This window comes from Cyanistes caeruleus, chromosome 33 (assembly GCF_971803275.1).
Source record: "Cyanistes caeruleus chromosome 33, bCyaCae1.hap1.1, whole genome shotgun sequence".
Lineage (NCBI taxonomy): Eukaryota > Metazoa > Chordata > Aves > Passeriformes > Paridae > Cyanistes > Cyanistes caeruleus.
The window spans coordinates 1,190,251-1,215,592 of NC_141734.1; the positions used below are offsets into that span (position 1 = coordinate 1,190,251).

General features: G+C 48.1%; 2 protein-coding genes across 2 annotated transcripts in view; one reads left to right on the forward strand and one right to left on the reverse strand.

Moving 5' to 3' along the window:
• RING1 (ring finger protein 1) lies at positions 1-22,991 on the forward strand. Its single transcript, XM_086870865.1, has 6 exons — positions 1-204; positions 5,858-6,018; positions 7,990-8,205; positions 10,267-10,581; positions 16,125-16,296; positions 19,121-22,991. Exons 1-6 carry the CDS (start codon positions 127-129, stop codon positions 19,220-19,222), a joined length of 1,044 nt encoding a protein of 347 aa, XP_086726991.1. The 5' UTR covers positions 1-126; the 3' UTR covers positions 19,223-22,991.
• The window catches only part of VPS52 (VPS52 subunit of GARP complex), a 55,022-nt gene continuing 52,661 nt past the window's right edge, over positions 22,982-25,342 (reverse strand). Inside the window, exon 20 of the mRNA XM_086870864.1 lies at positions 22,982-24,694. Coding sequence (XP_086726990.1) covers positions 24,548-24,694 — 147 coding nt within the window. The 3' untranslated portion in view covers positions 22,982-24,547. The remainder of the gene's footprint in view (positions 24,695-25,342) is intronic.

Genomic DNA, 25,342 nt, shown 5'->3' on the forward strand with positions numbered 1-25,342 from the left:
CCGCTTTTTGGGGGGGGGGGGGTGGGGAAAATTTTTTGGGAATCCCGGCGGGAAAAAAATTCGGGAATTCCGGCGGGAATTTTGGGGTTTTTTTTTTTGGGAATTCTCGTGGGGATTCTTGAGGTGATGGCCGCCCCCGCCAGCGCGCAGAGCGCCAGCAAAACCTGGGAGCTGAGTCTGTACGAGCTGCACCGAACGCCGCAGGTAAAATCCGGGAAAAAATTCCCGAAATTCCCCAAAATTCCCCAAAATTCCCGAAATTCGGGGTGGGGAGTGAGGGGGGAGGGGGAGGGGATTGAGGGGGAAACGGCGGGATTTGGCGGGAGAAATTTAGGGGGGGGGAAAGAGGAAGTTTGAGGGGTTGGAATGGCGGGAAAAGGCGAAATTTGGGGGGAAAATCCCAAAAATTTGGGGGAAAAATCCCGGGATTTTGGGGCAAAATTTGGGGGAAAACCAGAAAATTTTTGGGGGTTGAATTGGCGGGAAACTCCGAAATTTTGGGGGCAAAATTTGGGGGAAAAAGGAGAAAATTTGGGGGAAAATCCCGGGATTTTGGGGTCAAAATTTGGGGAAAAAAGAGAAAAATTTGGGGCAAAAATTGGGGGAAAAATCCCCAAATTTGGGGTCAAAATTTGGGAGAAAAAAGTGAAAATTTGGGGAAAAATCTGGGAATTTTGGGTCAAAATTTGGAGGGAAAATCCCAAAATTTGAGGTCAGAATTTGGGAGAAAAAAGTGAAAATTTGGGGAAAAATCCCGGGATTTTGGGGCAAAATTTGGGGAAAAAAGAGAAAAATTTGGGGTTAAATTTGTGGGAAAATCCCAAAATTTGGGGTCAAAATTTGGGGGAAAAAGGAGAAAATTTGGGGGAAAATCCCGGGATTTTTGGTCAAAATTTGGGGGGAAAATCCTAAAATTTGGGGTTAAAATTTGGGGGAAAATCCGGGAATTTTGGGTCAAAATTTGGGGGGAAAATCCCCAAAATTTGGGAGAAAAAAGTGAAAATTTGGGGAAAAATCTGGGAATTTTGGGTCAAAATTTGGGGGGAAAATCCCAAAATTTGGGGGAAAAAGGAGAAAATTTTGGGGACAAATCTGGGAATTTTTGGGGTTAAATTTGGGGGGAAAATCCCCAAATTTGGGGTTAAAATTTGGGAGAAAAAAGTGAAAATTTGGGGAAAAATCCGGGGATTTTGGGGCAAAATTTGGAGAAAAAAGAGAAAATTTTGGGGTCAAAATTTGGGGGGAAAATCCCAAAATTTGGGGGAAAAATTTTGGGGAAAAAGGAGAAAATTTGGGGGAAAATCTGGGAATTTTGGGGTAAAAATTGGGGGGAAAATCCCAAAATTTGGGGGAAAATTTGGGAGAAAATTTTGGGGAAAAATCCGGGAATTTTTGGGGTTAAATTTGGGGGGAAAATCCCAAAATTTGGGGGAAAAATTTGGGGGAAAAAGGAGAAAATTTGGGGGAAAATCCGGGAATTTTGGGGTAAAAATTTGGGGAAAAAAGAGAAAATTTTGGAGTCAAAATTTGGGAGGAAAATCCCAAAATTTGGGGTTAAAATTTGGGGGAAAAGGAGAAAATTTGGGGAAAAATCTGGGAATTTTGGGGTAAAAATTCATGGGAAAATCCCAAAATTTGGGGGAAAAATTTTGGGGAAAAAGGAGAAAATTTGGGGGAAAATCTGGGAATTTTGGGGGTCAAAATTTGGGGGGAAAATCCCAAAATTTGGGGGAAAAATTTGGGGGAAAAAGGAGAAAATTTTGGGGAAAAATCTGGGAATTTTTGGGGTTAAAATTTGGGGTTAAAATCCCAAAATTTGGGGGAAAATTTGGGAGAAAAAAGTGAAAATTTGGGGAAAAATCTGGGAATTTTGGGTCAAAATTTGGGGGGAAAATCCCCAAATTTGGGGTTAAAATTTGGGGAAAAATCCGGGAATTTTGGGGCAAAAATTGGAGGGAAAATCCCCAAATTTGGGGTTAAAATTTGGGAGAAAAAAGTGAAAATTTGGGGAAAAATCCGGGGATTTTGGGGCAAAATTTGGAGAAAAAAGAGAAAATTTTGGGGTCAAAATTTGGGGGGAAAATCCCAAAATTTGGGGGAAAAATTTGGGGGGAAAAGGAGAAAATTTGGGGGAAAATCTGGGAATTTTTGGGTAAAAATTGGGGGGAAAACCCCAAAATTTGGGGGAAAATTTGGGAATTTTGGGTCAAAATTTGGAGGGAAAATCCCAAAATTTGGGGATAAAATTTGGGGGAAAAGGAGAAAATTTGGGGAAAAATCCCGGAATTTTGGGGTTAAAATTTGGGGGGAAAATCCCAAAATTTGGGGTCAGAATTTGGGGGGAAAAGGAGAAAATTTGGGGAAAAATCCCGGGATTTTGGGGCAAAATTTGGGGAAAAAAGAGAAAAATTTGGGGTCAAAATTTGTGGGAAAATCCCAAAATTTGGGGGAAAAATTTGGGGGAAAAAAGAGAAAATTTGGGGGAAAATCTGGGAATTTTTGGGGTTAAAATTTGGGGGGAAAATCCCAAAATTTGGGGGAAAATTTGGGAGAAAATTTTGGGGAAAAATCTGGGAATTTTTGGGGTTAAATTTGGGGGGAAAATCCCAAAATTTGGGGGAAAAATTTTGGGGAAAAAGGAGAAAATTTGGGGGAAAATCTGGGAATTTTGGGGTAAAAATTGGGGGGAAAACCCCAAAATTTGGGGGAAAATTTAGGAGAAAAAAGTGAAAATTTGGGGAAAAATCCCGGGATTTTTGGTCAAAATTTGGGGGGAAAATCCCCAAATTTGGGGTTAAAATTTGGGGGGAAAAGGAGAAAATTTGGGGAAAAATCTGGGAATTTTGGGGCAAAAATTGGGGGGAAAATCCCCAAATTTGGGGTTAAAATTTGGGAGAAAAAAGTGAAAATTTGGGGAAAAATCTGGGAATTTTGGGGCAAAATTTGGGGGGAAAATCCCAAAATTTGGGGGAAAAATTTGGGGGGAAAATCAGAAAAATTGGGGAAAAATCCTGGGATTTTTGGTCAAAATTTGGGGGGAAAATCCCAAAATTTGGGGTTAAAATTTGGGGAAAAATCCGGGAATTTTGGGGCAAAATTTGGGGGGAAAATCCCAAAATTTGGGGGAAAAAGGAGAAAATTTTGGGGAAAAATCTGGGGATTTTTGGGGTTAAAATTTGGGGGGAAAATCCCAAAATTTGGGGTCAAAATTTTGGGGAGAAAACCCCAAAAATTGGGAGCAAAAGGAGTCCCCAGAGTGGGGGAGGCGCGCCCCAAAAATGTCCCCAAAATTGTCCCCGAATTTCCTTAAATTGTCCCCAAAAATGTCCCAAAATTGTCCCCGAATTTCCTCAAATTGTCCCCAAAAATGTCCTAAAAAATGTCCCAAAATTGTCCCAAATTTCCTCAAATTGTCCCCAAAATTGTCCCCAAATTGTCCCCAAAAATGTCCCAAAATTGTCCCCAAAAATGTCCCAAAATTGTCCCCAAATTGTCCTCAAATATGTCCCAAAAATATCCCAAAAATGTCCCAAAAATGTCCCAAAAATGTCCCAAATTTCCTCAAATTGTCCCCAAATTATCCCCAAAATGTCCCCAAAATTGTCCTCAAGGTGTCCCCAAAATGTCCCAAAAATGTCCCAAAATTGTCCCAAATTTCCTCAAATTGTCCCCAAATTGTCCCCAAAATTTCCTCAAAATTCCCTCAAATTGTCCCCAAAATGTCCCCAAAATTGTCCCCAAATTGTCCCCAAAAATGTCCCCAAAATTGTCCCCAAATTTCCTCAAATTGTCCCCAAAAATGTCCCCAAATTGTCCCCAATGTCCCCAGGGCTCTCCGGGTGTCCCCAATGTCCCCATGGTGTGTCAGGGTGTCCCCAGGAGGTGTCCCCAGAATGTCCCCAGGGCTCTCAGGGTGTCCCCAATGTCCCCAGGAGGTGTCTCTGATGTCCCCAATGTCCCCAGGAGGTGTCAGGGTGTCCCCAGGAGGTGTCCCCAATGTCCCCAGGAGGTGTCAGGGTGTCCCCAGGGCTCTCAGGGTGTCCCCAGTGATGTCCCCAATGTCCCCAGGGCTCTCAGGGTGTCCCCAATGTCCCCGTGGGGTGTCCCCAGAATGTCCCCAGGGCTCTCAGGGTGTCCCCAGTGATGTCCCCAATGTCCCCAGGGCTCTCAGGGTGTCCCCAATGTCCCCGTGGGGTGTCCCCAGTGATGTCCCCAGGGCTGTCAGGGTGTCCCCAATGTCCCCAGGAGGTGTCCCCAATGTCCCCAGGAGGTGTCCCCAATGTCCCCAGGAGGTGTCAGGGTGTCCCCAGGGCTCTCAGGGTGTCCCCAATGATGTCCCCAATGTCCCCAGGGCTCTCAGGGTGTCCCCAATGTCCCCGTGGGGTGTCCCCAGTGATGTCCCCAGGGCTGTCAGGGACTGTCCCCAGTGATGTCCCCAGGGCTGTCAGGGACTGTCCCCAGTGATGTCCCCGATGTCCCCATGGGATGTCCCTGATGTCCCCAATGTCCCCATGGTGTGTCAGGGTGTCCCCAGTGATGTCCCCGATGTCCCCAGGAGCTGTCTCTGATGTCCCCAATGGTGTCCCCAATGTCCCCAATGTCCCCAATGTCCCCAATGTCCCCAATGTCCCCAATGTCCCCAGGAGGCCATCATGGACGGGACGGAGATCGCGGTGTCCCCGCGCTCGCTGCACTCGGAGCTGATGTGTCCATGGGGTGTCCCCAATGTCCCCAATGATGTCCCCAATGTCCCCAGGAGGTGTCAGGGTGTCCCCTAGGAGGTATCTCTGATGTCCCCAATGTCCCCAATTTCAGGAGGCCATCATGGACGGGACGGAGATCGCGGTGTCCCCGCGCTCGCTGCACTCGGAGCTGATGTGCCCATGGGGTGTCCCCAAGGGTGTCAGGGTGTCCCCAACGTCCCCATGGGGTGTCCCCAATGTCCCCAATGTGCCCAATGTCCCCAATGTCCCCAGGAGGCCATCATGGACGGGACGGAGATCGCGGTGTCCCCGCGCTCGCTGCACTCGGAGCTGATGTGCCCATGGGGTGTCCCCAATGTCCCCAATGTCCCCAGGAGGTGTCCCCAATGTCCCCAATGTCCCCAATGTCCCCAGGGCTCTCAGGGTGTCCCCAATGTCCCCAATGTCCCCAGGGCTCTCAGGGTGTCCCCAATGTCCCCAATGTCCCCAATTTCAGGAGGCCATCATGGACGGGACGGAGATCGCGGTGTCCCCGCGCTCGCTGCACTCGGAGCTGATGTGCCCATGGGGTGTCCCCAATGTCCCCAATGATGTCCCCAATGTCCCCAATGTCCCCAGTGTCCCCAGGAGGTGTCAGGGTGTCCCCAGGAGGTGTCAGGGTGTCCCCAGGAGGTGTCCCCAATGTCCCCAATGTCCCCAGGAGGCCATCATGGACGGGACGGAGATCGCGGTGTCCCCGCGCTCGCTGCACTCGGAGCTGATGTGCCCATGGGGTGTCCCCAATGTCCCCAGGGCTCTCAGGGTGTCCCCAATGTCCCCAATGTCCCCAGGGCTCTCAGGGTGTCCCCAATGTCCCCAATGTCCCCAGGAGGCCATCATGGACGGGACGGAGATCGCGGTGTCCCCGCGCTCGCTGCACTCGGAGCTGATGTGCCCATGGGGTGTCCCCAATGTCCCCAATGGTGTCCCCAATGTCCCCAGGAGGTGTCAGGGTGTCCCCAATGTCCCCAATGTCCCCAATGTCCCCAGGAGGCCATCATGGACGGGACGGAGATCGCGGTGTCCCCGCGCTCGCTGCACTCGGAGCTGATGTGTCCATGGTGTGTCCCCAATGTCCCCAATGTCCCCAATGTCCCCAATGTCCCCAATTTCAGGAGGCCATCATGGACGGGACGGAGATCGCGGTGTCCCCGCGCTCGCTGCACTCGGAGCTGATGTGCCCCATCTGCCTGGACATGCTCAAGAACACCATGACCACCAAGGAGTGTCTGCACCGCTTCTGCTCTGACTGTATCGTCACCGCGCTGAGGAGCGGGTGAGTGTCACCTGTGTCACCTGTGTCACCTGTGTGTCACCTGTGTGTGTCACCTGTGTCACCTGTGTGTCACCTGTGTCACCTGTGTGTGTCACCTGTGTGTGTCACCTGTGTGTCACCTGTGTGTGTCACCCCCTGTGTCACCTGTGTCACCTGTGTGTGTCACCTGTGTGTGTCACCTGTGTGTCACCTGTGTCACCTGTGTGTGTCACCTGTGTGTGTCACCTGTGTGTGTCACCTGTGTGTCACCTGTGTGTGTCACCTGTGTGTCACCTGTCACCTGTGTCACCTGTGTCACCTGTGCGTCACCTGTGCGTCACCTGTCACCTGTGTCACCTGTGTGTGTCATTCCCAATTCCCATTATTCCATGGATTTTCCCCATTTTCCCCATTTTCCCCCATTTTTCCCTGGTTTTTTCCCATTTTTCCCCATTTTTTCCCCATTTTTTCCCCATTTTTAATTTTTCCACGATTTTCCACAATTTTTTTCCCCCTTTCCCACAGTTTTTTTCCCCACTTTTCCCTGTTTTTTCCCCGGATTTTTTCCCACTTTTCCCTGATTTTTTCCCCATTTTTCCCCCCATTTTTCCCTGGATTTTTCCCCTTTTTTTCCCCATTTTCCCCCCATTTTCCCCCCATTTCTCCCTGATTTTTCCCCCATTTTTTCCCCATTTTTCCCCCATTTTTTCCCCATTTTTTCCCCATTTTTTCTCCCATTTTTCCCCCGTTTTTCCCCCATTTTTCCCCATTTTTTCCCCGTTTTTTCCCAGGATTTTTTCCCCCTTTCCCACAAATTTTTTCCCGCTTTTCCCTGGATTTTTCCCCAGGAACAAGGAGTGTCCCACCTGCCGGAAGAACCTGATTTTTCCCTTTTTTCCCTGATTTTCCCCCCATTTTTTCCCCATTTTTCCCCCATTTTCCCCCCATTTTTTCCCCATTTTTTCCCCATTTTTCCCCCATTTTTTTCCCATTTTTCCCTGATTTTTCCCCATTTTTTCCCTGTATTTTTTCCCACTTTTCCACGATTTTTTTCCCATTTTTTCCCCATTTTTTCCCCATTTCTCCCCATTTTCCCCCCATTTTTCCCCCATTTTTCCCCCATTTTTTCCCCATTTTTCCCCCATTTTCCCCCACAATTTTTCCACGATTTTCCACAATTTTTTTCCCCCTTTCCCACGATTTTTCCCCGGATTTTTCCCCAGGAACAAGGAGTGTCCCACCTGCCGGAAGAACCTGATTTTTCCCTTTTTTCCCTGATTTTCCCCCCATTTTTCCCCCATTTTCCCCCCATTTTTCCCCCATTTTTTCCCCATTTTTTCCCCATTTTTCCCCCATTTTTTCCCCATTTTTCCCTGATTTTTCCCCATTTTTTCCCTGTATTTTTTCCCACTTTTCCACGATTTTTTTCCCATTTTTTCCCCATTTTTTCCCCATTTTTCCCCCCATTTTTCCCCATTTTTCCCCCATTTTTCCCCCATTTTTTCCCCATTTTTTCCCCATTTTCCCCCAGAATTTTTCCACGATTTTCCACTATTTTTCCCCCCCTTTCCCACGATTTTTTCCCCACTTTTCCCCAGGAACAAGGAGTGTCCCACCTGCCAGAAAAAACTCAATTCCCATTCCCATTTTTCCCTGGTTTTTTCCCCATTTTTTCCCCATTTTTTCCCCCTTTTTTCCTCTTTTTTTTCCCATTTTTCCCCGTTTTTTCCCTGATTTTCGCCCCATTTTTCCCCATTTTTTCCCCATTTTTTCCCCATTTTCCCCCATTTTTCCCCATTTTTCCCCATTTTTTCCCCATTTTCCCCCATTTTTCCCCATTTTCCCCCATTTTTTCCCCATTTTTCCTGGGATTTTCCCCCATTTTTTCCCCGTTTTTTCCTCATTTTTCCCCATTTTTTCCCCATTTTTTCCCAGGATTTTTTCCCCCTTTCCCACAAATTTTTTCCCACTTTTCCCTGGATTTTTCCCCAGGAACAAGGAGTGTCCCACCTGCCGGAAGAAGTTGGTTTCCAAGCGTTCCCTGCGCCCCGACCCCAATTTCGACGCCCTCATCTCCAAGATTTACCCGAGCCGCGACGAGTACGAGGCTCACCAGGACCGGGTCCTGGCCAAGCTCAGCCGCCTCCACAACCAGCAGGCCCTCAGCTCCAGCATCGAGGAGGGGCTCAAGATGCAGGCCATGCACAGGTCCGGGCGGAATTCCCGGAATTCCAGAGGTTTTCCGGGATTTTGGGGGGTTTGGGGTGAAAACGGGGCGGAAATGGGGGCGGGAATGGCTCAGAAACGGCTCAAAAACAGCTCAGAAATGGCTCAAAAATGGCAAAAAAGGCACCCAAATCCATGAAAGTTCCTGGAATTCCTGGTCAGGTGCAGGTCTGGATGGAATTCCCGGAATTCCCGAGGTTTTCCGGGATTTTGGGGGGTTTGGGGTGAAATCGGGGCGGGAATGGGCTCAGAAATGGCTCAGAAATGGCTCAGAAATGGCAAAAAATGCACCCAAATCCATGAAAATTCCTGGAATTCCTGGTCAGGTGCAGGTCTGGATGGAATTCCCGGAATTCCAGAGGTTTTCCGGGATTTTGGGGTGTCAGGGTGAAAACGGGGCGGAAATCGGGGCGGGAATGGCTCAAAAACGGCTCAGAAATGGCTCAAAAACGGCTCAAAAACGGCTCAGAAATGGCAAAAAAGGCACCCAAATCCATGAAAGTTCCTGGAATTCCTGGTCAGGTGCAGGTCTGGACGGAATTCCCGGAATTCCCGAGGTTTTCCGGGATTTTGGGGTGTCAGGGTGAAAACGGGGCGGAAATCGGGGCGGGAATGGCTCAAAAACGGCTCAAAAACGGCTCAGAAATGGCAAAAAATGCACCCAAATCCATGAAAATTCCTGGAATTCCTGGTCAGGTGCAGGTCTGGATGGAATTCCTGGAATTCCCGAGGTTTTCCGGGATTTTGGGGTGTCAGGGTGAAAACGGGGCGGAAATCGGGGCAGGAATGGCTCAAAAACGGCTCAAAAATGGTCCCAAATGGACCCAAATCCATGAAAATTCCTGGAATTCCTGGTCAGGTGCAGGTCTGGATGGAATTCCCGGAATTCCTGAGGTTTTCATTCCCGACTATTTTTCCCGCCGTTTCATTCCCAGTTTATTTTTCCCGCCATTTCTTTCCCGCCATCTCCTTCCCGCCATTTCCATTTCCGGTTTCTTTTTTCCCGCCATTTCCTTCCCGCCATTTCCATTCCCGGTTTATTTTCCCGCCATTCCCATTTATTTTCCCCACCATTCCCGGTTATTTTTCCCGCCATTCCCATTTATTTTCCCGCCATTCCCATTTATTTTCCCCACCATTCCCATTTATTTTCCCGCCATTCCCATTAATTTTTCCCGCCATTCCCATTTACTTTTCCCGCCATTCCCATTAACTTTTCCCGCCATTCCCGTTTATTTTCCCACCATTCCCATTTAATTTTTCCCACCATTCCCATTTATTTTCCCGCCATTCCCATTTATTTTCCCCACCATTCCCATTTATTTTCCCGCCATTCCCATTAATTTTTCCCGCCATTCCCATTTACTTTTCCCGCCATTCCCATTAACTTTTCCCGCCATTCCCGTTTATTTTCCCGCCATTCCCATTTATTTTTCCCGCCATTCCCGGTTTATTTTTCCCGCCATTCCCATTTAATTTTCCCCACCATTCCCATTTATTTTCCCCTCCATTCCCATTTAATTTTTCCCGCCATTCCCATTTAATTTTCCCACCATTCCCATTTAATTTTTCCCGCCATTCCCATTATTTTTCCCGCCATTCCCATTTATTTTCCCCTCCATTCCCATTTATTTTTCCCGCCATTCCCATTTATTTTCCCCACCATTCCCATTTATTTTTCCCGCCATTCCCATTTATTTTCCCCTCCATTCCCATTTATTTTCCCGCCATTCCCATTAACTTTTCCCGCCATTCCCATTTAATTTTTCCCGCCATTCCCATTAATTTTCCCCACCATTCCCATTTATTTTCCCGCCATTCCCATTTAATTTTCCCGCCATTCCCATTAACTTTTCCCGCCATTCCCATTTATTTTCATCCGCCATTCCCATTAACTTTTCCCGCCATTCCCATTTATTTTCCCTCCATTCCCATTTATTTTCCCACCATTCCCATTAACTTTTCCCGCCATTCCCATTTATTTTCCCGCCATTCCCGCTTTATTTTCCCGCCGTTTCACTCCCGCTCTCTCCCCTCCCGCAGGGCCCAGCGGGTCCGGAAGCTGGCGGCCGAATCCGACCCCGCCGCCTTTTCCGGAGGCGAGGAAGGCCTGGAATCCCTGGGAACGCCGCCGGAGCCGCCGGGGCCCAGCCGGAAACGTTCCCGCGCTTCCGACGATTCCGGGCCCGACGCCGAGGCGGAGGCGGCGGCGGAAGGGGCGGGGCCGGGCGGGGGAGGGGCGGGGCCGGGGGGGAGGGGCAGTCCGGAAGCGGAAGCGGAAGCCGGAAGCAGCGAGATCGAGTTGGTGTTCCGGCCTCACCCGCTGCTGGTGGAGAAGGGCGAGTACTGCCAGACACGGTGAGCGGCCTTCGGCCTCGGCCTCATCCTCATCGTCCTCATCGTCCTCATCTTCATCCTCGTCCTCCTCTTCCTCACCCTCCTCTTCCTCATCTTCCTCATCTTCCTCTTCCTCATCCTCGTCCTCCTCTTCCTCACCCTCCTCATCCTCATCGTCCTCATCTTCCTCTTCCTCATCCTCGTCCTCCTCTTCCTCACCCTCCTCTTCCTCATCTTCCTCTTCCTCATCCTCGTCCTCCTCTTCCTCACCCTCCTCATCCTCATCGTCCTCATCTTCCTCTTCCTCATCCTCGTCCTCCTCTTCCTCACCCTCCTCATCCTCATCGTCCTCATCTTCCTCTTCCTCATCCTTCTCCTCCTCTTCCTCACCCTCCTCTTCCTCATCTTTCTCATCCTCATCTTCCTCTCCATCCTCATCTTCCTCATCTTCCTCATCCTCATCCTCATCTTCGTCATCATCCTCTCCATCCTTATCTTGCTCTTCCTCATCCTTCTCCTCCTGTTCCTCACCCTCCTCTTCCTCATCTTCCTCTTCCTCATCCTCATCCTCCTCTTCCTCTCCATCCTCATCTTCTTCCTCATCCTCATCATCCTCATCTTCCTCATCCTCATCTTCTTCATCATCCTCTCCATCCTCACCCTCCTCTTCCTCATCCTCCTCTTCCTCATCCTCGTCCTCCTCTTCCTCACCCTCCTCATCCTCATCTTCCTCATCTTCCTCTTCCTCATCCTTCTCCTCCTCTTCCTCACCCTCCTCTTCCACATCGTCCTTATCTTCCTCTTCCTCATCTTCCTCTCCATCCTCATCTTCTTCCTCATCCTCCTCATCCTCATCTTCCTCATCCTCATCCTTCTCCTCCTCTTCCTCACCCTCCTCATCCTCATCGTCCTCATCTTCCTCTTCCTCATCTTCCTTATCCTTGTCTTCCTCTTCCTCTCCATCCTCCTCTTCTCCCTCATCCTCATCATCCTCATCTTCCTCTTCCTCATCCTTGTTCTCCTCATCCTCGTTCTCCTCTTCCTCTCCATTCTCCCCTTCTTCCTCATCCTCATCATCCTCATCCTCATCCTCATCTTCTTCCTCTCCATGCTGCTCTTCCTGATCTTCCTCTCCGCCCTCCTCTTCCTCATCATCATCTTTATTTTCCTCCTCCTTGTCCTCCTCATCTTCCTCTCCGCCCTCCTCTTCCTCATCTTCCTCTTCCTCTTCCTCATCATCCTCATCTTCCTCTTCATCCTCGTCTTCCTCTTCCTCATCCTCGTCCCCCTCTTCTTCTCCATTCTCCTCTTCTTCCTCATCCTCATCATCCTCCTCGTCCTCATCCTCATCTTCTTCCTCTCCATGCTGCTCTTCCTCAACTTCCTCTTCTTCCTCATCCTCATCTTCCTCTCCACCCTCATCTTCTTCATCCTCGTCCTCCTCATCCTCATCCTTCTCCTCCTCTTCCTCTCCATCCTCCTCTTCTTCCTCATCCTCATCATCTTCCTTTTCCTCATCTTCATCATTCTCTCCATCCTCCTCATCTTCATCTTCATCCTCATCATCCTCATCTTCCTCATTTTCCTCATCTCTATCCTCCTCTTCTTCATCTTCCTCATCCTCCTCATCCTCTCCATCCTCATCATCCTCATCTTTGCCTTCCTCCTCCTTGTCCTCCTCATCCTCGTCCCCCTCTTCTTCATCCTCATCCTTCTCTTCCTCATCCTCATTCTCCTCTTCCTCTCCACCCTCCTCGTCTTCATCCTCATCCTCCTCATCCTCATCTTCTTCCTCCTCATCCTCATCTCTCTCTTCTTCTTCATCCTCATCCTCATCTTCCTCTTCCTCATCCTCCTCATCCACTTTCTCCTCTTCCTCTCCACCCTCCATCTTCATCCTCATCATCCTCATCCTCGTCCTCCTCATCCTTCTCTTCTTCTTCATCCTCATCCTACTCTTCCTCTCCATCCTCAACTTCATCTTCACCATCCTCATCCTCCTCATCCCCATCTTCTTCCTCATTCTCATCCTCCTCTTCCTCTCCATCCTCCTCGTCTTCATCCTCATCCTCCTCATCCTCCTCAGCCTCATCCTTGTCCTCCTCTTCCTCATCCTCTTCTTCCTCATCTTCCTCTTCCTCCCCATCCTCCTCTTCCTCCTCCTCCCTCCATTTTCCCGTGGATTTTTCCCCGCCCCCAGCCCCTTTCCCGTTGGAATTCCGGCCGTTCCTACTCCGATTTTTCCCGGATATTTTTCCCATCCTCTTCTCCAAGTCCAGAATTCCCATTTTCCCGTGGATTTCCCATGGATTTCCCATGGATTCCTCCCGTTTTTCCATCCCAAAGTTGCTTAAATCCCCCTCCAAACTTCGTTGGACCTCGTGTCTCACCCCCATTTCCTCCATTTTTCCCGGGTTTTTTTCCCCGTTTTTCTGGCCGATTTTTCCCGGATTTTTTTCCCATCCTCTTCTCCAAGTCCAGAATTCCCATTTTCCCGTGGATTTCCCATGGATTTCCCATGGATTCCTCCCGTTTTTCCACCCCAAAGTTGCTTAAATCCCCATCCAACCCCGTGTTGGATCCCGTGTCCCACCCCCAATTCCGCTGTTTTTCCCGGGTTTTTTTCCCCATTTTTCTGGCCGATTTTTCCCGGATTTTTTTCCCATCCTCTTCTCCAAGTCCAGAATTCCCATTTTCCCATGGATTTCCTATGGATTTCCCATGGATTTCTCCCGTTTTTCCATCCCAAAGTTGCTTAAATCCTCCTCCAAACTTTGTTGGATCCCGTGTCCCACCCCCAATTCCGCCATTTTTCCCGGGTTTTTTCCCCGTTTTTCCGTCGGATTTTTCCCGGACTTTTTTCCCATCTGCCTCTCCAAGTCCAGAATTCCCATTTTCCCATGGATTTCCCATGGATTTCCCATGGATTCCTCCCGTTTTTCCACCCCAAAGTTGCTGAAATCCCCATCCAACCCCCCGTTGGATCCCATGTCCCACCCCCAATTCCACCGTTTTTCCCAGGTTTTTTCCCCGTTTTTCCGGCTGATTTTTCCCGGATTTTTTTCCCATCCTCTTCTCCAAGTCCAGAATTCCCATTTTCCCATGGATTTCCCATGGATTTCCTATGGATTCCTCCCGTTTTTCCACCCCAAAGTTGCTTAAATCCCCCTCCAATCCCCCCTTGGATCCCGTGTCCCACCCCCAATTCCGCCGTTTTTCCCGGGTTTTTTCCCCGTTTTTCCGGCTGATTTTTCCCGGATTTTTTTCCCATGCTCTTCTCCAAGTCCGGAATTCCCATTTTCCCATGGATTTCCCATGGATTTCCCATGGATTCCTCCCGTTTTTCCACCCCAAAGTTGCTGAAATCCCCATCCAACCCCCCGTTGGATCCCATGTCCCACCCCCAATTCCGCCGTTTTTCCCGGGTTTTTTCCCCGTTTTTCCAGCCGATTTTTCCCGGATTTTTTTCCCAGCCACCTCTCCAAGTCCAGAATTCCCATTTTCCCATGGATTTCCCATGGATTTCCCATGGATTCCTCCCGTTTTTCCACCCCAAAGTTGCTGAAATCCCCATTCAATCCCCCGTTGGATCCCGTGTCCCACCCCCAATTCCGCCATTTTTCCCGGGTTTTTTCCCCGTTTTTCCAGCCGATTTTTCCTGGATTTTTTTCCCAGCCACCTCTCCAAGTCCAGAATTCTCATTTTCCCATGGATTTCCCATGGATTTCCCATGGATTCTTCCCATTTTTCCACCCCAAAGTTGCTGAAATCCCCATCCAACCCCGCGTTGGATCCCGTGTCCCACCCCCAATCCCGCCGTTTTTCCCGGGTTTTTTCCCCATTTTTCCGGCCGATTTTTCCCGGATTTTTTTCCCATGCTCTTCTCCAAGTCCAGAATTCCCATTTTCCCATGGATTTCCTATGGATTTCCCATGGATTTCTCCCATTTTTCCAGCCCTAAATTGCTGAAATCCCCCTCCAAACTTTGTTGGATCCTGTGTCTCACCCCTATTTCTGCCATTTTTCCCGGGTTTTTTCCCCGTTTTTCCGGCTGATTTTTCCCGGATTTTTTTCCCATGCTCTTCTCCAAGTCCGGAATTCCCATTTTCCCATGGATTTCCCATGGATTTCCCATGGATTCCTCCCGTTTTTCCATCCCCAATTTGCATAAATCCCCCTCCAACCCCCCGTTGGATCCCATGTCCCACCCCCAATTCCGCCGTTTTTCCCGGGTTTTTTCCCCGTTTTTCCAGCCGATTTTTCCCGGATTTTTTTCCCAGCCACCTCTCCAAGTCCAGAATTCCCATTTTCCCATGGATTTCCCATGGATTTCCCATGAATTCCTCCCGTTTTTCCAGCCCTAAATTGCTTAAATCCCCCTCCAAACTTTGTTGGATCCCGTGTCCCACCCCCATTTCCGCCGTTTTTCCCGGGTTTTTTCCCCGTTTTTCCGGCCGATTTTTCCCGGATTTTTTTCCCATCCTCTTCTCCAAGTCCAGAATTCCCATTTTCCCTTTGATTTCCTATGGATTTCCCATGGATTCCTCCCATTTTTCCACCCCAAAGTTGCTGAAATCCCCCTACAACCCCACGTTGGATCCCGTGTCCCACCCCCAATTCCACCGTTTCTCCCGGGTTTTTTCCCCGTTTTTCCAGCCGATTTTTCCCGGATTTTTTTCCCATCCTCTTCTCCAAGTCCAGAATTCCCATTTTCCCGTGGATTTCCCATGGATTTCCCATGGATTCCTCCCGTTTTTCCAGCCCTAAATTGCTTAAATCCCCCTCCAACCCCACGTTGGATCCTGTGTCCCACCCCCAATTCCGCCATTTTTCCCGGGTTTTTTCCCCATTTTTCCGTTGGATTTTTCCCGAACTTTTTTCCCATCCGCCTCTCCCGGTCCAGAATTCCCATTTTCCCATGGATTTCCCATGGATTTCCCATGAATTCCTCCCGTTTTTCCAGCCCTAAATTGCTTAAATCCCCCTCCAAACTTTGTTGGATCCCGTGTCCCACCCCCATTTCCACCGTTTTTCCCGGATTTTTTCCCCGTTTTTCCAGCCGATTTTTCCCGGATTTTTTTTCCAGCCACCTCTCCAAGTAGAGAATTCCCATTTTCCCGTGGATTTCCCATGGATTTCCCATGGATTCCTCCCGTTTTTCCATCCCCAATTTGCATAAATCCCCATCCAACACCGCGTTGGATCCCATGTCCCACCCCCATTTCCGCCGTTTTTCCCGGGTTTTTTTCCCCATTTTTCCGGCCGATTTTTCCCGGATTTTTTTCCCATCCTCTTCTCCAAGTCCAGAATTCCCATTTTCCCGTGGATTTCCCATGGATTTCCCATGGATTCCTCCCGTTTTTCCATCCCCAATTTGCATAAATCCCCATCCAACCCCCCGTTGGATCCCGTGTCTCACCCCCATTTCCTCCATTTTTCCCGGGTTTTTTCCCGGTTTTTCCGGCCGATTTTTCACGGATTTTTTTCCCATCTGCCTCTCCCGGTCCAGAATTCCCATTTTCCCATGGATTTCCCATGGATTCCTCCCGTTTTTCCTCCCCCAGCTTCGTCAAAACCACCTCCAACGCCACCGTCGATCACCTCTCCAAGTACCTGGCCCTGCGCATCGCCCTGGAGGAAGCCCCGCCCCCCGGGCCTGACCCCGCCCCCTCCCTCAGTGACGTCAGCGAGAAGCAGTACACCATCTACACCACCACTTCCGGTGGTGCCTTCACGGTAACTTCCGGGAAAACCCGGAAGTGAACCGGAAGTGGGGGGGGGGGGGAACGGCGGGAAAATCGTTTTGGGGGGAAATCCTGAGGGAAAATTTTGGGAATTTTTTCCTGGGAATTTTGGGGGTTTCTGAGGGGGAAATTTTGGGAATTCTGAGGGGGAATTTGGGATTTTTTTTTTCTGGGAATTTTGGGGAATCCTGAGAGGGAATTTGGGATTTTTTTTCTGGGAATTTTGGGGGTTTCTGAGGGGGAAATTTGGGGAATTCTGAGGTGGAATTTGGGATTTTTTTTCTGGGAATTTTGGGGGTTTCTGAGGGGGAAATTTTGGGAATTCTGAGGGGGAATTTGGGATTTTTTTTCTGGGAATTTTGGGGAATCCTGAGGGGGAATTTTGGGATTTTTTTTCTGGGAATTTTGGGGGTTTCTGAGGGGAAAATTCGGGGAATTCTGAGGTGGAATTTGGGATTTTTTTTCTGGGAATTTTGGGGGTTTCTGAGGGGAAATTCGGGGAATTCTGAGGTGGAATTTGGGATTTTTTTTCTGGGAATTTTGGGGAATCCTGAGGGGGAATTTGGGGAATTCTGAGGGGGAATTTGGGATTTTTTTCTGGGAATTTTGGGGAATTCTGAGGGGGAAATTTGGGGAATTCTGAGGGGGAATTTGGGATTTTTTTTCTGGGAATTTTGGGGAATCCTGAGGGGGAATTTGGGATTTTTTTTCTGGGAATTTTGGGGAATTCTGAGGGGAAATTTTGGGATTTTTTTTCTGGGAATTTTGGGGGTTTCTGAGGGGGAAATTTGGGGAATTCTGAGGGGGAATTTGGGATTTTTTTTCTGGGAATTTTGGGGGTTTCTGAGGTGGAAATTTGGGGAATTCTGAGGTGGAATTTGGGAATTTTTTTCTGGGAATTTTGGGGGTTTCTGAGGGGGAAATTTGGGGAATTCTGAGGGGGAATTTGGGAATTTTTTTCTGGGAATTTTGGGGAATTTTGAGGGGGAATTTTGGGATTTTTTTTTCTGGGAATTTTGGGGAATTCTGAGGGGGAAATTTGGGAATTTTTTTCTGGAAATTTTGGGGGATCCTGAGGGAAAATTTTGGGAATTTTTTTCTGGGAATTTTGGGGGTTTCTGAGGGGGAATTTTGGGAATTTTTTTCTGGGAATTTTGGGGGTTTCTGAGGGGGAATTTGGGGAATTCTGAGGGGGAATTTGGGATTTTTTTTCTGGGAATTTTGGGGGTTTCTGAGGGGAAATTTGGGGAATTCTGAGGTGGAATTTGGGAATTTTTTTCTGGGAATTTTGGGGAATTCTGAGGGGGAAATTTGGGGAATTCTGAGGGGGAATTTGGGATTTTTTTTTCTGGGAATTTTGGGGGTTTCTGAGGGGGAAATTTGGGGAATTCTGAGGGAAAATTTGGGATTTTTTTTTCTGGGAATTTTGGGGAATCCTGAGGGGGAAATTTTGGGAATTCTGAGGGGGAATTTGGGATTTTTTTTTTCTGGGAATTTTGGGGAATCCTGAGGGGGAATTTGGGATTTTTTTTCTGGGAATTTTGGGGGTTTCTGAGGTGGAAATTTTGGGAATTCTGAGGGGGAATTTGGATATTTTTTTCTGGGAATTTTGGGGGTTTCTGAGGGGGAATTTGGGTGTTCCTGGAAGGGGAATTTGAGAATTTTTGGGGGGAATTTTGGGGGAAATCCTGAGGGAAAATTTTGGGAATTTTTTTCTGGGAATTTTGGGGGTTTCTGAGGTGGAAATTTGGGGAATCCTGAGGGGGAATTTGGGATTTTTTTTCTGGGAATTTTGGGGGTTCCTGGGGGAAAATTTTGGGAATTTTTTTCTGGGAATTTTGGGGGTTTCTGAGGGGGAATTATTGGGGAATTCTGAGGGAAAATTTTGGGAATTTTTTTCTGGGAATTTTGGGGGTTTCTGAGGGGGAAATTTGGGGAATCCTGAGGGGGAATTTGGGAATTTTTTTCTGGGAATTTTGGGGAATCCTGAGGGGAAATTTGGGGAATTCTGAGGGGGAATTTTGGGAATTTTTTTCTGGGAATTTTGGGGGTTTCTGAGGGGGAAATTTGGGGAATTTTGGGGGATTCTGAGGGAAAATTTTGGGAATTTTTTTTCTGGGAATTTTGGGGGATCCTGAGGGGGAATTTTGGGAATTTTTTTGGGAATTTTGGGCGTTCTTGGAGATAGAATTTGTGGGAATTTTGGGGGATCCTGAGGGGGAATTTTGGGAATTTTTTCTCTGGGAATTTTGGGGAAAATTTTGGGAATTTTTGGGGGAATTTTGGGGGTTCCTGAGGGGGAATTTTGGGGAAAATTTTGGGATTTTTTTGGGGAATTTTGGGGGTTCCTGAGGGGAATTTTGGGAATTTTTTCTCTGGGAATTTTGGGGAAAATTTTGGGAATTTTTTGGGGAATTTTGGGGGTTCCTGAGGGGGAGTTTTGGGTTTTTTGGGGGGAATTTTGGGGGTTCTTGTTTTTTGGGGAATTTTGGGCCTTTTTGGATGTGAAATTTGGGGGAATTTTGGGGGATCCTGAGGAGAAATTTTGGGAATTTTTGGGGGAATTTTGGGCCTTTTTGGACGTGGAATTTGGGGGAATTTTGGGAGTTCCTGAGGGAAAATTTTGGGGTTTTTTTGGGGAATTTTGGGGGTTCCTGAGAGGGGAAATTTGGGTGAATTTTGGACATTTTTGGAGGCGGAATTTGGGGCAATTTTGACCGTTCCCGAAGGAACAATTCCAATTTTTTGGGGGGAAACTTTTGGGGTTTTTTGGGGTTTTTTTGGGTGGTTTTGACCCCAAATTTTGTCTCTCCCAGCCCCTGAACGGGTCCCTGACGCTGGAATTGGTGAACGAGAAGTTCTGGAAGCTCAGCAAACCCCTGGAGCTCTACTACGCCCCCACCAAGGAGCAGAAATAGGGGGAAATCACCCCAAAATTCAACCTGGGGAGCCCAAAATTCAACCTGGGGGCCCCAAAATTCAACCTGGGGACCCCAAAATCTGTCTTGGGGGCCCCAAAATTCATTTTGGGACCCTGAAATTCAGCCCAGGGGCCCCAAAATTCAACTTGGGACCTTGAAATTCAACCTGGGGACCCCAAAAATTCATCCTGGGGACCCCAAAAATTCAATTTGGGGAGCTCAAATTCATCCTGGGGACCCCAAAATTCATCCTGGGAGCCCAAAAATTCATCCTGGGAGCCCAAAAATTCAACTTGGGGAGCCAAAATTCGTCCTGGGAACCCCAAAATTCGTCCTGGGAGCCCAAAAATTCAATTTGGGGAGCCAAAATTCATCCTGGGAACCCCAAAATACATCCTGGGGACCCCAAAATTTGTCTTGGGACCCCGAAATTCAGCCCAGGGACCCCAAAATTTCATCCTGGGAGCCCAAAAATTCAACTTAGGGAGCCAAAATTCATCTTGGGGACCCCAAAATTCGTCCTGGGAGCCCAAAAATTCAGCCCAGGGGTCCCAAAACCCAACCTAAGGGTCCGAAAATTCACTTTGGGACCCCAAAATTTATCTTGGGACCCTGAAATTCAGCCCAGGGACCCCAAAAATTCATCCTGGGAGCCCAAAAATTCAACTTAGGGAGCCAAAATTCATCCTGGGACCCCAAAATTCATCCTGGGGACACCAAAATTCAACCTGGGGACCCCAAAATTCAACCTGAGGACCCCAAAATTCATCCTGGGGACCCCAAAATACATCCTGGGGACCCCAAAATTCATCTTGGGACCCTGAAATTCAGCCCAGGGACCCCAAAAATTCATCCTGGGAGCCCAAAAATTCAGCCCAGGGGTCCCAAAACCCAACCTAAGGGTCCCAAAATTCACTTTGGGACCCCAAAATTCATCTTGGGACCCTGAAATTCAGCCCAGGGACCCCAAAAATTCATCCTGGGAGCCCAAAAATTCAACTTGGGGAGCCAAAATTCATCCTGGGGACCCCAAAATCCGTCCTGGGGACCCCAAAATTTGTCTTGGGACCCTGAAATTCAGCCCAAGGGACCCCAAAATTCATCCTGGGGACCCCAAAATTCGTCCTGGGGACCCCAAAATCTGTCTTGGGGACACCAAAATCCACTTGGGGGCCCCAAAATTCATCTTGGGACCCTGAAATTCAGCCCAGGGACCCCAAAATTTCATCCTGGGAGCCCAAAAATTCAACTTAGGGAGCCAAAATTCATCTTGGGGACCCCAAAATTCATCTTGGGGGCCTCAAAATTCATGCTGGGAGCCCAAAAATTCAACTTAGGGAGCCAAAATTCATCCTGGGGAGCCCAAAATTCATCCTGGGGACCCCAAAATTTGTCTTGGGACCCCGAAATTCAGCCCAGGGACCCCAAAAATTCATCCTGGGAGCCCAAAAATTCAACTTGGGGAGCCAAAATTCATCCTGGGAGCCCAAAAATTCAACTTAGGGAGCCAAAATTCATCTTGGGACCCTGAAATTCATCCTGGGAGCCCAAAATTCATCCTGGGAGCCCAAAATTCATCTTGGGGACCCCAAAATCCAACCCAGGGATCCCAAAATTCATTCTGGGGACCCCAAAATTCAACCCAAGGGTCCCAAAATCCATCCCAGAGACCCCAAAATTCCATCTGGGAACCCCAAAATTCCATCTTGGGACCTCAAAATTCATCCTGGGAACCCCAAAACTCCATCTGGGAACCCCAAAATTCCATCTGGGGTCCCCAAAATTCATCCTGGGAACCCCAAAACTCCATCTGGGAACCCCAAAATTCCATCTGGGGTCCCCAAAATTCATCCTGGGAACCGCAAAATTCATCCTGGGAACCCCAAAATTCTATCAGGGATCCCAAAATTCATCCTGGGAACCCCAAAATTCATCTGGGAACCCCAAAATTCATCCTGGGGACCCCAAAATTCATCCTGGGAACCGCAAAATTCATCCTGGGAACCGCAAAATTCATCCTGGGAACCCCAAAATTCTATCAGGGATCCCAAAATTCATCTGGGAACCCCAAAATTCATCCTGGGGACCCCAAAATTCATCCTGGAAACCCCAAAATTCCATCTGGGGACCCCAAAATTCATCCTGGGAACCCCAAAATTCCATCTGGGGACCCCAAAATTCCATCTGGGAACCCCAAAATCCACCCAAGGGTCCCAAAATTCATCCTGGGAGCCCAAAATTCCCTCTGGGAACCCCAAAATCCACCCAAGGGTCCCAAAATTCATCCTGGGAGCCCAAAATTCCATCTGGGATCCCCAAAATTCATCCTGGGAACCCCAAAATTTCATCTGGGATCCCCAAAATTCATCCTGGGACCCCAAAATTCCACCCAGGAACCCCAAAATTCATCCTGGGGACCCCAAAATTCCATCTGGGACCCCAAAATTCCACCCAGGGTCCCCAAAATTCATCCTGGGGACCCCAAAATTCATCCTGGGAACCCCAAAATCCACCCAGGGATCCCAAAATTCATCCTGGGAACCCCAAAATTCATCTGGGGATCCCAAAATCCACCCAAGGGTCCCAAAATTCATCCTGGGACCCCAAAATTCCACCCAGGGTCCCCAAAATTCATCCTGGGACCCCAAAATTCCATCTGGGAACCCCAAAATCCACCCAAGGGTCCCAAAATTCCATCTGGGAACCCCAAAATTCCATCTGGGAACCCCAAAATTGATCCTGGGAACCCCAAAATTGATCCTGGGATCCCAAAATTGAGCCTGGGAACCCCAAAATTCCATCTGGGGACCCCAAAATTCCATCTGGAAACCCCAAAATTCATCCTGGGGACCCCAAAATCCACCCAAGGGTCCCAAAATTCATCCTGGGAACCCCAAAATTCCATCTGGGAACCCCAAAATTCATCCTGGGAACCCCAAAATTGATCCTGGGATCCCAAAATTGAGCCTGGGAACCCCAAAATTCATCCTGGGAACCCCAAAATTCATCCTGGGATCCCCAAAATTGATCCTGGGAACCCCAAAATTCCACCCAGGAACCCCAAAATTGATCCTGGGATCCCAAAATTGATCCTGGGAACCCCAAAATTCAACCCAGGGATCCCAAAATTCCATCTGGGAACCCCAAAATTGATCCTGGGATCCCAAAATTCCATCTGGGAACCCCAAAATCCAACCTGGGGACCCCAAAATTCAACCCAGAGACCCCAAAATTCATCCTGGGAACCCCAAAATTCATCCTGGGAACCCCAAAATTCATTGTGGGGACCCCTAAATTCTATCAGGGATCCCAAAATTCATCTGGGAACCCCAAAATTCCATCTGGGAACCCCAAAATTCATTGTGAGGACCCCAAAATCCAACCTGGGGACCCCAAAATTACATGAGGGGACCCCAAAATTCCATCTGGGAACCCCAAAATTCCACCCAGGGACCCCAAAATCCAACCCAGAGACCCCAAAATTCATCCTGGGAACCCCAAAATTCATCCTGGAACCCCAAAATTCATCCTGGGAACCCCAAAAACCCCTCAGGGCCCCTCCCCCCACGGGGGGGCCTCAGATTTGGGGGGGTTCGGGTGGGAATTTTGGGAATTTTGGGGAATTTTGGGAATTTTGGGGTCTCCTGGAGCTCGGGGGGGGGTGGGGGGGATCCCAAAATTCCCCAAATTTCCCAAAATTTCCCCAAATTTCTCCCTCCCCACCCCCCGCTGGCACCAGCAGCAATAAACCAACACTCGGAGCCTCCGGTTTTTATTCCCACCTGGAATTTTTGGGGGGAAAATCGGGAATTTGGGGGGAAAAATGGGAATTTTGGGGGAATAATGGGAATTTGAGGGGAAAATGGGAATTTTGGGGGGGAAAAATGGGAGTTTTGGGGGGAAAATTGGGAATTTTGGGGGGAAATTGGGAATTTTGGGGGAAAAATGGGAATTTTGGGGGGAAAATGGGAATTTTGGGGGGAAAATGGGAATTTTGGGGGGAAAAATGGGAATTTGGGGGGAAAAATGGGAATTTTGGGGGGGAAAATGGGAATTTTGGGGGGGAAATGGGAATTTGGGGGGAAAAATGGGAATTTTGGGGGGGAAAATGGGAATTTTGGGGGAAAAATGGGAATTTTGGGGGAAAATGGGAATTTTGGGGGAAAAATGGGAATTTGGGGGGAAAAATGGGAATTTTGGGGGAAAATTGGGAATTTTGGGGGAAAAATGGGAATTTTGGGGGGAAAATGGGAATTTTGGGGGGAAAAATGGGAATTTTGGGGGGGAAATTGGGAATTTTGGGGGAAAAATGGGAATTTTGGGGGGAAAAATGGGAATTTTGGGAGGGAAAAATGGGAATTTCAGGAGAGAAAAATGGGAATTTTGGGGGGGGTAAAAGGGGAATTTTGGAGGAAAAATGGGAATTTTGGGGGGAAAAATGGGAATTTTGGGGGAAAAATGGGAATTTTGGGGGAAAAATGGGGATTTTGGGGGAAAAATGGGAATTTTGGGGGAAAAATGGGAATTTGAGGGGAAAATGGGAATTTTGGGAGGGAAAAATGGGGATTTTGGGGAAAAATTGGGAATTTTAGGATGGAAAACCGGGAATTTTGGGAGGGAAAAATGGGAATTTTTTGGGAGGAAAAATGAGAATTTTGGGAGGAAAAATGGGAATTTTGGGGGGGGGAAAAATGGGAATTTGGGGGGAAAATGGGAATTTGGGGGGAAAAATGGGAATTTTGGGGGGGAAATGGGAATTTGGGGGGAAAATGGGAATTTGGGGGGGAAAATTGGGAGTTTTGGGGGGAAATTTGGGAGTTTTGGGGGAAATGGGAATTTGGGGGGAAAATGGGAATTTTGGGGGAAAAATGGGAATTTTGGGAGGAAAAAACGGGAATTTTGGGAGGGAAAAATGAGAATTTTGGGGGAAAAATGGGAATTTTGGGGGAAAAATGGGAATTTGGGGGGAAAATTTGGGAGTTTTGGGGGGAAAATGGGGAATTTTGGGGGGGAAATTCAGAATTTGGGGGGGAAATGGGAATTTTGGGGGGAAATTGGGAATTTTGGGGGGAAAACGGGAATTTGGGGGGGAAAAATGGGAATTTTGTGAGGGAAAAATGGGAATTTCAGGAGAGAAAAATGGGAATTTTGGGGGGGAAAAATGGGAATTTTGGGGGGAAAAAATGGGAATTTCAGGCGAAAAAACCTAGAATTTCACAAGAAAAAAAAACCCCCTCGTCGATTCCGGACCTATTTGAGATCTGCAAACAATGAGAATTCCCAGGATTCGAGAAGAATTCCCGGGATTTTGGGTAGAATTCCCTAAAAATTGGGTTTGTGTTTCTTCAGCTCCACCATCAGGTGGTGGATGTTGATGAGGTCGGCTCGGGCCGGCAGCGCCCGCAGCGGGGGCTGCTCCAGAATCTTCTGGAAGCGGTGATAGACCTGGATCAGCTGCGTCAGCGCCGCCTGGAAACGCAGGGAAAGAGAATTCCCAACTTTCCCAAATTTTCCCAGTTTTTTCCCATTTTTTTCCTATTTTTTTTCACATTTTTTCCCATTTTTTTCCCATTTTTTTCCCATTTTTTCCTATTTTTTCCTATTTTTTTTTCCCATTTTTCCCATTTTTTTCCCCATTTCTTCCCTTTTTTCCCAATTTTTTCCCTTTTCCAATTTTTTCCTATTTTTTCCATTTTTTTCCCATTTTTATCCCAAATTTTTCCCCATTTTTTCCCCTTTTCTCCCATTTTTCCCCCATTTGTTCCCATTTTTTCCTATTTTTTTCCTATTTTTATCCCATTTTTTCCTTCTTTTCCCCATTTTTCCCCCATTTTTTCCCATTTTTCCCCATTTTTTCCCGTTTTTCCCCGTTTCCCCCTGGATCAGCTGCGTCAGCGCCGCCTGGAAACGCGCCAAAGAGAATTCCCAACTTTTCCCAACTTTTCCCAACTTTTCCCTGTTTTTTTCCTATTTTTCCCCATTTTTTTCCCATTTTTCCCCATTTTTTCCCATTTTTTTCCCCATTTTCCCCATTTTTCCCCATTTTTTCCCATTTTTCCCTTTTTCCCCCATTTTTTCCCATTTTTCCCCGTTTCCCCCTGGATCAGCTGCGTCAGC

Excerpts from the sequence above, each read along its gene's own strand:
- RING1 (XM_086870865.1), top strand. The coding sequence starts at position 127 with ATGGCCGCCCCCGCCAGCGCGCAGAGCGCCAGCAAAACCTGGGAGCTG. Across the intron at positions 205-5,857 it reads AGCTGCACCGAACGCCGCAG|GAGGCCATCATGGACGGGAC; the intron begins GTAAAATCCGGG and ends CCCCAATTTCAG. Across the intron at positions 8,206-10,266 it reads AAGATGCAGGCCATGCACAG|GGCCCAGCGGGTCCGGAAGC; the intron begins GTCCGGGCGGAA and ends CCCCTCCCGCAG.